The following is a 10,533-nucleotide window of genomic DNA, read 5'->3' on the forward strand; positions in this document are numbered from 1 at the left end:
TCCGGTGACGTATGCCTTTTTGTTTTTGTTTACAACGGATATTTTATTTTTTACTCTCATAATAATAATAATAATAATAATAATAATAATAATAATATACAGATATAATAATATATACAGCAGAGACAGGTACAGCCTTTATAAGAATAGAGAATCGCCTCTCAAACACAAGAACAAGAAAATAAATAATGAACAAATAATTCAACTCTCAATAAACGTTATATATATATATATATATATATATATATATATATATATATATATATATATATATATATATATATATAATTAAACGTTTTATTACACATTAAGTCGAGTAACTTCATATACAATGAAATGAATAATAATAATAATAATAATAATAATAATAATAATAATAATAATAATAATAATAATAATAGTGATGATAACTTCAATATAAAGGTAACTCTGTCTCTTGTTTAGGCTCTTGGACATCACAAAGTGACCTTCAGATAACGGAAGGGGGTTTATAAGCCGTGTTTGATATGTGGGTATTATTTCTGGCGCTGCGTGGGGCTCTTTGAAGGCGCGCTTTGAAGCTTTACTGGGATCAGATAAAAAGGGGCTCCCGGTCTGCAGATACCAGTCCGAGGAAGAGCACAGACTGGGAGAGAGGCAAATAAACTGGGAAATAAAAAATAAACGAGAGAAAAAGGTGAACGAGTCTTCTGCTTTTTCACCTCTGTGTATTGCGTCCTGTCTTCCTCCAACCGTCTAACTAATTAAAAAAAAAAAGCTTTTAAAACGACAATTATAATAGTATAAATAATAATGATATAATAAAACGGACAGGTGTCGTATTTCAAATCAAATGGAGCTGGTCTTTTCATTCTCTTGAGCTGGGCGTGCGGACTCTGCGACGATGCAATGTGAAGGGTTTTTTATTGGTTAGTTTTTTTTTAAATCTGCAGACCAAGGTAAGTTTAAACCCGTTGAAAGTTTCCACACTTGCAAGACAGCTGCCTGCTGCACCGCGAAGCAGAGACTGCACGAGTGCTTTAACTTATAAACACAATAACAGGGACGAACCCGCTTTATATCACGAGTCCCGTGCAGGCACACGGTGTGATATAAAGCGGGTTTCATTACAAACAAAACAAACCTGTGAATTTAGAGCGGTGTTTTAATACTGTACGTTTAATCGTTTACATTTAAGAAAATGCGTGCACTTTGCAACAGGACAGACACGTTTTGCATCATTAACTGGAATTAAACCGTTTGCGTCATTATGTAAAACAGCCGTGAATTGTCGGCTGATAAGAGCTGTCTGTACGTGGCGTTGTTAGTGTTTATTTGTGTAAGACTGACTGTGTTAAAATTTCGTGACGTTGGTGTTGGACCCCGTTAAGCCCCGCCCACGCAGCATTTGTTAACAGGCTGCACAGCATGTCAGTTTATCAGACGAGACGATTATTGGTTGTTAGTTATTATTAGTTTATTTAGCAGACGCCTTTACCCAAGGCGACTTACAGAGACTAGGGTGTGTGAACTATGCATCAGCTGCAGAGTTACTTACAACTACGTCTCACCCGAAAGACGGAGCACAAGGAGGTGAAGTGACTTGCTCAGGGGTCACACAATGAGTCAGTGGCTGAGGTGGGATTTGAACCAGGGACCTACTGGTTACAAGCCCTTTTCTTTAACCACTGGACCACACAGCCTCTAGTTGCGTTGCAGGCTGCACGAAACGAGACAGTAAGCGGGTTTGTGATGATATTAAGAGAGGTCATTTATCTAAGAACCTCGGGGGCGAGTGGTTTTTCAAAAAGCGTGATAATAAACGGGATGTGATATTAAACGGGTTAATCTGTAATTTAAAAAAACCGGATCAGCTCCTGCAGACTGACAGCGAGGTTAAAGTCAGGCTAATATCACAGCGCTCTGTCACATGGCCAGAGGGTCAGATTATCCGGATTCCTTAAACAATAACCAACCAGCTTTGATTTAAAAATACAAATCCCTTTTGAAGGTGCTGAGGGTTACTCCGGTATTGCTGATGGATAACGGGAGCTGTGCAGCTAGACCAAGATAAAGAGAAACCAAGACTAAACCCCCATCTCACTAAAATGCACTGGGATTCAAATATGTGCAAAATGTGTGTGGGGGGGGGGGGTCAGTGCCAGGGTGTAGCTGTGTGTGTGTGTGAATGTGTCACAGTGCCAGGGTGTATCTGTGTGTGTGTCACAGTGCCAGGATGTATCTGTGTGTGTGTCACAGTGCCAGGGTGTGTCTGTGTGTGTGTCACAGTGCCAGGATGTATCTGTGTGTGTGTCACAGTGCCAGGGTGTGTCTGTGTGTGTGTCACAGTGCCAGGATGTATCTGTGTGTGTGAATGTGTCACAGTGCCAGGGTGTATGTTTGTGTGTGTTTGTGTCAGTCTGTGTATCTGTCTCTGTGTGTGTGCGTGTGTGTGTGTGTCTATGTATGTGTATCTGTGTGTGTGTGTGTCTGTGTGTTTGTGTCTGTGTGTGTGTGTGCGTGCACTAACACCACACACTGAAACCCCGACAGGAAGTGTCCCCACCCGTCCAGCAGGAAGTGATGTCGGGGAAGGTGTGCACCAGCGGCGCGGTGACGCAGGCACAGAGAGCCGTGGAGCAGCTGAGACTGGAGGCAGCGACGGAGAGGATCAAGGTACCAGAGGCCCCCCTAGGGGAGGGGAGGAGACACCGCCTTGCTTCTGGTTACAGATATTACTGACGTTAAGTTTTTTTGGTTTTTTCTGCTCAGATCTCCAAAGCGGCCACAGAGCTGATGCTGTACTGCCAAGAGAACCACAGGCGTGACCCCCTTCTCAGCGGAGTCCCTGCTTCAGCAAACCCTTTCAAAGACAAGAAAACCTGCGTGCTTCTGTGACCACACCCCCGGGGAGGACCCGCCCCGCCCCGCACAGCAGTGATTGGCTGGATCCTCGCAGTCACTCTGTGATCAGAGCTGACCGGTCCTAATAAAAGAGGCCACGCAATCTAACTGCTGGACAGCCCTGGGCAAACGTTTAGCATCACCCTCTGTTTAGAATGAACTTCACTCTGCTTCGTGAGGTCGAGCGAAACCCGCAGGATAACGTGACCTGAACAGAATGAATCACACACGACGCTGCGTAGTTTTCCCTTATAACGAAAAGCTAACAACAGATTTCAAACGTGACGTTTGGAAAGCTAATATGAAACACTGCTGTACTGCTAGTATGGCTTCCGATAGACTTTTTCGCGAGATCATTTTGTAGTTTCTTTGCTTACACGATGTTAAACAGCAGATCTAAACTATGTTCATATGTTTTTTTTTTTTTTCTTTTATGATGTCTCAATCCTAAAATTCTAGGTGATGCTAAACTTTTGCCCTGAGCTGCGCACTGAACCACACATCAATTCTGTGTCGCCTGTTACAATTTAAACCTAATAAAAGCACTTTTAACTTTCAAACACAAACTAGCGTTACGTTTAATAAAAACAAACATTATTATTATTATTATTATTATTATTATTATTATTATTACACACACACACAACTGATCAATCAATCAATCAAGAGGGCGCAGCCCTGCCCTGCACATCCTGTGAACGAAGCTCTCCGTTTGCACGTGGACTTCCCCGTGGGGACGAAGCAGAAACACGTCTCCATGACGAGGGGGGTGGGGACACTTTCAGAAAGCAAGCCTTCATGAATCCTCGTCCACACGCTTCACCTGTCTCTGCTTCACGCTCCAGAACCCCAGGCTAGGGACAAGTCTCGGGGGCGCTGCCTGTATTGGAAGAACCGTGTTCTAGAACCAACAGGGCTGGCGTGTCCGGATTGCCGTGACCCAGTTTAGCCTAACACCCGGTTCCAGACGACCCCCTGGGTCTTCTCAATCGGGTTTGGTGTGCATGCAGACCGTGTCAAGGACTATAGAAATCGTTTTTCAAACCCTGAACCCCGTTTGAAACACTGAAGTACTAGTCATGTTGTTATGGGTTTATTTTGGGGGTAAAGGGGCTGTGAAATGCACAGGGCTCAATTCAGGGAGATTTCTTCATCTTCCAGATTTCAACAGACATGTCTCCCGATGCAGCTGCCAGCACCCCACCCTCCACACTGATCTGGAGAGAGAGAGGAGAGGAGAGGGGAGAGGAGAGGGGAGAGAGAGAGGGGGGGAGAAGAAGGAGAAGAGAGGGGGAGAGGAGAGGGAGGAGAGAGGAGGGGGGAGAAGGAGAGAGGAGAGGAGAGAGGGAGAGGGGAGGAGAGAGGGAGAGAGGAAGAAAGGGGGGAGCGAGGAGAGAGGGAGTGAGAGAAAGAGAGGGGCAGGATGGGGAAGAGAGGAAAGGAGAGGGGAGAGGAGTCAGACAAACACATTCACAGACCACAGATACAAAAGACTAAGTGTTTAGTCTTAAAAGTTCATCTAAAGTATTTGTATTTCTTAATATTTTTAATTGAGAACACACTGACACACGCAGTGACACAAGCAGTGACACAGTGACCCACACACACACACACACACACAGTGACACACTGACACACACACACACACACGCAGGCTCGCCGGGTTGTTCTCACCCCATTGAAGACCTCTTGGTGCTGGACGGTGCAGAGGGTCTTCGGGGGGTCCGAGGGGACGTGCACCTTGAGGGTCTTGTCGGTGGCGCAGGTGTACAGGGTCCCCAGCGAGACCTGCACCCCAGTGAGCAGCGCTCGGTGCCCCACATCGAACCTGCCGAGGGGGGAGAGGAGCCCGTCCTGCCAGCGCAGAGCGTGCAGCTCACCTTGGTTATCACCCGCCCAGAGGAAGGGAGGCTGGGGACACAGAGACAGCAAGTACGAGCTGAGCTGAGAGAGGGGGGGGGAGAGGGAGAGAGGGGGGAGAGGAGGGGGAGAGGGGGAGAGGAGAGGGGAGAGAGAGAGAGGGGGAGGGTTAGAGGAGGAGAGAGAGGGGGAAGGGGAGAGAGGGAGAGAGAGACAGAGGTGTAGCTGAGAATCAGTGGAAACACCCTCCACACACACACACACACACACACGCACACACACACACACACACACACACACACACACACCCTGCTAATAAGATACAATGTTACAAAAGGGTACACAGATATCTTTGTGCTAGCCTGGCAACACAGACAATGTGAATCACAACCAGCACTCCGTACCGTAACTGAGTGATATCCTAATTTGTCACAACACAACACAACACAACACAACACAATCTTTTTTTATATAGCCCCTTTCATAACAGACTTATCAAAATGTGCTGAACAATCAAAGAATACGCCAAATCAAAACAGGTACGTTTTTAACTTACTTTAAAAAATATATATATATCTAAAAATGCCTCCCTCATGCAAACAAAAGCAACACCCGTCCTTCAGATGAGACGTACAAACCCAGGTCCTGTTGGAAGTGACTCTGCAGCAGCTGATGAAGCACAGCTCACTCCCCTAGTCTCTTTAAGTCTCTTTGGATAAAAAAGCATCTGCTAAGTGGCTCATGAATAACACTGTAATAACACTGTAATAACAGCTGGAGTCTGGGCAGTGGGAGCGAGGCGGTAGCGCCGCCCCTGTGTTGGGTCTCAGTACCTGCATCCTCTGCAGCAGCTTGCCTGCCCTCCGGTCGAACACGGCCAGGCTGCGGTCCTCGCTGCCCGAGACGATGTGCCTCTCGTCTGCGCTCAGGGTCAGGACCGCTCTGGCGTGCAGCTCCAGGCTCTGCAGCAGCGGCTCGGCACAGCGAGGATCGTACACCGAGACCCTCTTATCAAAGGAGCCCGCCACCACCACATCAGAGAGGCAGGACAGGCAGAGCACTGCATCCCGTCCCCTGAGAGAGAGGAGAGAGGAGAGAGGGAGAGAGAGGATAGAGGAGAGAGAGGATCATACACCAAGACCCTCTTATCAAAGGAGCCCGCCACCACCACATCAGAGAGGCAGGACAGGCAGAGCACTGCATCCCGTCCCCTGAGAGAGAGGAGAGGAGAGGGGGGAGAGAGGAGAGGGGTGATAGGAGAGAGGAGAGGGTTGAGAGGAGAGGGGGGAGGAGAGAGGGGGGCAGAGAGAGGGAGAGGATGTGAGAGGAGGGGTAGAGAGAGAGATGACAGGCACACACACACTGATGCAAACGCATTGACACACACTCACATCGACACACAAACATTGACAAACACACACAGACACCCCCCCCGGCTCACTCACCTGATCTCAGACAGGGGGGCCCCACAGGCCCCCAGGTCCCACGTCTTGATGGTGCTGTCGAAGGAGCCCGAGCAGAGCAGACTCCCCCGGGCAGCCAGACACCACACCCAGCCCCGGTGAGTGCTGTAGCGCTGGTTACCAAGCAGGGTGGAAACCTGGGCACCCCCCTCCCCCTCCCCCTCCCCCTCCGCCTCCCCCGCCCCCTCCCCCAGCCTCCTCAGGTCCCACAGCACCACGTTCCTGTCCCGGGACCCCGAGGCGCAGACAGTGCCCCCATTTAACAACAACACAGACTCCACGGAGGCGAAGTGTCCCTCGGTCAGTGAGAAGCGCTCCGCCCCTCCGCCCTCGTCCGACCAATGGGAGAGGTGCTCCTCGAGCTCCAGGCAGGCTGCGGGCCAATCGAAGTCCGGGGTTTCGAGGAGGGGGAAGGTCCCGCCCCCAGCTGGGTGGAGCCTCCTCTGAGCCCGCACTTTCCAGGTGAGCCGGTCCGAGGCCAGAGCCCTGAGCAAGCGACACACCTGCGTGCGAGAAGGACGGGCCAGACGCTTATTTGGGTTTGATATACAGAGGTTGTTGGTGTCTCTTCTGTTTAATCTCTTGTAGTAATATATCTTATTAGCAGGGTGTGTGTGTGTGTGTCAAATGCATGATGTTTATTAGATGGGCCAAGAGGGTCCCAAGCTATACAGGAAAACAGTTACAAAAGAAAGCATTGCTGAAGAATGATGTCATCACAGGTTAGGTATACAAAGGCTTGGTAATTATATTAAAATGCCCTTCTCATATTGCATGCTGATTTTGAAGCTGAATGAAGCATTGATATTAAACTGACCAGTCGCCGTATTGATTGATTGATTGATTGATTGATCGATCTTTGATTGGTAAGACTCACACCTGAGGCAGCACGTCCACCACGATGCGAGCCGGCAGGTAGGAGGTGACGTGGAGCAGCACCTCCCAGGGCAGGGAGAGGAGCAGGGAGCTGCCCTCGCCAGAGGGGGCGCTGTGCACACAGGAGGAGGGGGTCTCCAGGGCCGGGGCAGAGCTGGGGAATCAGAGAACGAGAGTATGAGGGAATCAGCAGGACCAGGAGGTCCCCGGTTCAAATCCCACCTCAGCCACTGACTCATTGTGTGACCCTGAGCAAGTCACTTCACCTCCTTGTGCTCCGTCTTTCGGGTGAGACGTAGTTGTAAGTGACTCTGCAGCTGATGCATAGTTCACACACCCTAGTCTCTGTAAGTCGCCTTGGATAAAGGGGTCTGCTAAATAAACTAATAATAATAATAATAATAATAATAATAATAATAATAATAATAATAATAATACTGCCCAATAACTTTCCAGCTGCTTTGTCTACAGAACTAGATTCTGTCTCACATACTAAACAATGTACTGTAATGCCCTGGAAACGATCGGACTGGTGAGGCTGCATTTAAATCATTCTAATAATACAGCGAGGTGGGCAAAGCACTGCCTCAGAAATGGGCTTCACAGGGTTAATCTGTAAAGGGGCAGCAGTGTGGAGTAGTGGTCAGGGCTCTGGACTCCTGACCGGAGGGTCGTGGGTTCAATCCCATGTGGGGGGACACTGCTGCTGTACCCTTGAGCAAGGTACTTTACCTAGATTGCTCCAGTAAAAACCCAACTGTATAAATGGGGAATTGTATGTAAAAATAATGTGATATCTTGTAACAATTGTAAGTCGCCCTGGATAAGGGCGTCTGCTAAGAAATAAATAATAATAATAATAATAATAATAATAATAATAATCTGTGTAGCTCCCCCACAGCACACAAGAAACACTGAAAATAACTCTCCTTTGAATCAACCGGACCACTGCTCTGCAACCGGACCGGGGCACCAGAACGAGGAAGTCTCAAAATGAGGAGAATGTAAACAAACTGCACAGCCAACCAGGTGTGTTTGTTCAGCTATGCGTGAAGCAGATTTGCACAGAGAAAGCTCTGGAAACCCTGTAATTCATTTCTACAGAGCTATGCGCACTGAGAGTTCACCACACCGGCAGGTCTGCTGCTCCGGGGACGGATCGGTTTCGCTCTGGCGTGATGTAGCGCCGCACCTCGCATCGCTCCGGTCCGGGTCCGGGTCCGGCTCGTGTTGGTCCGCCATCTGGCACGCTGGTGAAGTTCCGCCGCTTCGTATCAATAAAATACAGACAAACAGACAAGCCGAAAAAAAAATAACATGAAATACACACCGACGCGTGAATAGCGTGGGGGGGGGTTGCAAATAAAACACCAGCAAACTCGAACCAGGGTTTAACACTGTCTGTGCATTTCAAGATCTCCTGGTTTCGTGGTACATTATGTGTAAAGGAAACGGCATGGTTCAATTTGCAGGTATATTAATTCATTCATTCCTTGTTTCCAGTGAATGCTCAGCCCGCTACAAACCTGTTTTCAGTCCCCGAACAGCGACCGCATTTACACACCGTGCATGATCCTGTGCATTAAAAACACCATTAACATCTGCACCCTGCAAAACTACCACCAGCCCTGCAGCACGAGAGACCGTCCCCGCGTGGAGCCGCAAACCACTGCAATGCTTTTTAATAAAATAATAACTAAACGCGAATTTCTCACTTCGAAATTTGTTTTCCTTTTTTTTTTTTTTTTTTTTTTTTTTTTTTTCAGATCAACAAATGAACTTCCGGCGCGTACCCGCCCTCCACGTCACGACCCGCACACGTTTTGATCTCCACGTGTTTTTTTTTTTTTTGTGGCAGATTTTCGCCACCGTGTGGACGGCCGGTTGCATTGCAAGCAGACTGCGCAAAATTTAAAACAGGTCATTTATAGATATAAAAATAAATACAAATAAATCAAATAATATAAATACATTTCAGAAATGCATATTATATATAACTTATTACTTTGACCTTAGGGGAATTTGTTTTCCTAATGAATTAAATATGAATTAAATATCTCTTCAGATAGTGCTAAAGATTCAAATGCACCACTCCACAGTGACTGCAGCACGGCGCCGGTCTGTACATGCCATTTGCACCACAGAACTGTTTTCCCAGGATGGTCCCGGTTTTGAGGAAGGTGTCCCGGGACACTAAATGCCAGCCCTGTAACACTGAGCGCAAGTTTAGATCGATCAGGTTACAATATCACTTCAAGCGCCGCGCCGCTATGAATCGCTTGTCAATACTACAGTAGTGATGTTATCACGGTTTCCTATTGGATGAAAATATGATTTCTAGAGAGTTTACACTTTCAAAGACCCCCCTTCAGTTTGGGGGGGGGGGGGGGGGTCCTGTTTTTTTTGTTGTTCCTCAGTGACAGCTGCAGGAATTAATTCTCAAATAATCTGACGCCCGCATCTCTCCCGCACGGCTCAGTTTATCAGCCGTTAGGAAGAAGGGCGCTTATCTCTCTCTCTCTCTCTCTCTCTCTCTCTCTCTCTCTCTCTCTCTCTCTCTCTCTCTGTTTATTTTTAGTCTCGTTCTTTCCTCCCCAGGCAATGCGTTTTCTCTTTTTCTCGTGTGTTGTTGTTAATACGGGTATCGAAGGGGAGTGTGGTGAGACAGAGGCGCCTCTAACGACTTGTTTCCACTCCACGCTGACTCGCTCCATTCATTCATTCACTCATTCAGACCCTAACGGCTTCCTTCCTCCCCTCACCACGGCAGCAACAGCACCGCTGACCCTGACAGGAGATGACTGCCCCACCCCGCCCCCACCCAGTATAGTGTAACAGCCCCCCATGCTTCCACTGTGCTTTAGTACACTTTGCAATGGGAAACTTTTATAAGATTTTTAATATGCTTTACCAGACCTCTCTGTGCTTTACAATGCTTCCCTATGCTTTACCACACCTCTCTGTGCTTTACAATGCTTCCCTATGCTTTACCAGACCTCTCTGTGCTTTACAATGCTTCCCTATGCTTTACCACACCTCTCTGTGCTTTACAATGCTTCCCTATGCTTTACCAGACCTCTCTGTGCTTTACAATGCTTCCCTATGCTTTACCAGACCTCTCTGTGCTTTACAATGCTTCCCTATGCTTTATCATACCTCTCTGTGCTTTACAATGCTTCCCTATGCTTTACCAGACCTCTCTGTGCTTTACAATGCTTCCCTATGCTTTACCAGACCTCTCTGTGCTTTACAATGCTTCCCTATGCTTTACCAGACCTCTCTGTGCTTTACAATGCTTCCCTGTGCTTTACCAGACCTCTCTGTGCTTTACAATGCTTCCCTGTGCTTTACCAGACCTCTCTGTGCTTTACAATGCTTCCCTATGCTTTACCAGACCTATCTGTGCTTTACAATGCTTCCCTATGCGTTACCAGACCTCTCTGTGCTTTAC

At 47.7% G+C, this 10,533-nt stretch overlaps 2 protein-coding genes across 12 annotated transcripts; one reads left to right on the forward strand and one right to left on the reverse strand.

Annotated features, from left to right (window-relative positions):
* The first annotated feature begins 571 nt into the window (after positions 1-571).
* Positions 572-3,323, forward strand: LOC117971992 (guanine nucleotide-binding protein G(I)/G(S)/G(O) subunit gamma-12-like). Of its 2 annotated transcripts, none has more exons than XM_059008094.1 (3): positions 572-938; positions 2,533-2,655; positions 2,752-3,323. In XM_059008094.1, exons 2-3 carry the CDS (start codon positions 2,563-2,565, stop codon positions 2,875-2,877), a joined length of 219 nt encoding a protein of 72 aa, XP_058864077.1. In that variant the 5' UTR covers positions 572-938; positions 2,533-2,562; the 3' UTR covers positions 2,878-3,323. The 2 variants fall into 2 exon arrangements, with proteins under 2 accessions (XP_058864077.1, XP_058864078.1); XM_059008095.1 differs by having other exon boundaries at positions 617-676.
* Positions 3,324-3,960: 637 nt separating this feature from the next.
* LOC117969967 (F-box/WD repeat-containing protein 9-like) lies at positions 3,961-8,864 on the reverse strand. Of its 10 annotated transcripts, none has more exons than XM_059008088.1 (7): positions 8,609-8,857; positions 8,199-8,349; positions 7,024-7,236; positions 6,189-6,709; positions 5,577-5,817; positions 4,558-4,794; positions 3,961-4,100 (listed from the first exon to the last, which is right to left on the reverse strand). In XM_059008088.1, exons 2-7 carry the CDS (start codon positions 8,322-8,324, stop codon positions 4,020-4,022), a joined length of 1,419 nt encoding a protein of 472 aa, XP_058864071.1. In that variant the 5' UTR covers positions 8,325-8,349; positions 8,609-8,857; the 3' UTR covers positions 3,961-4,019. The 10 variants fall into 10 exon arrangements, 7 of the variants coding, with proteins under 7 accessions (XP_058864071.1, XP_058864070.1, XP_058864074.1 ...); XM_059008087.1 differs by having other exon boundaries at positions 4,558-4,827; positions 8,609-8,856; XM_059008091.1 differs by having other exon boundaries at positions 4,558-4,827; positions 7,086-7,236; positions 8,275-8,349; positions 8,609-8,851.
* Positions 8,865-10,533: the final 1,669 nt, after the last annotated feature.

Source organism: Acipenser ruthenus, chromosome 36 (genome assembly GCF_902713425.1).
Source record: "Acipenser ruthenus chromosome 36, fAciRut3.2 maternal haplotype, whole genome shotgun sequence".
Classification (NCBI taxonomy): domain Eukaryota; kingdom Metazoa; phylum Chordata; class Actinopteri; order Acipenseriformes; family Acipenseridae; genus Acipenser; species Acipenser ruthenus.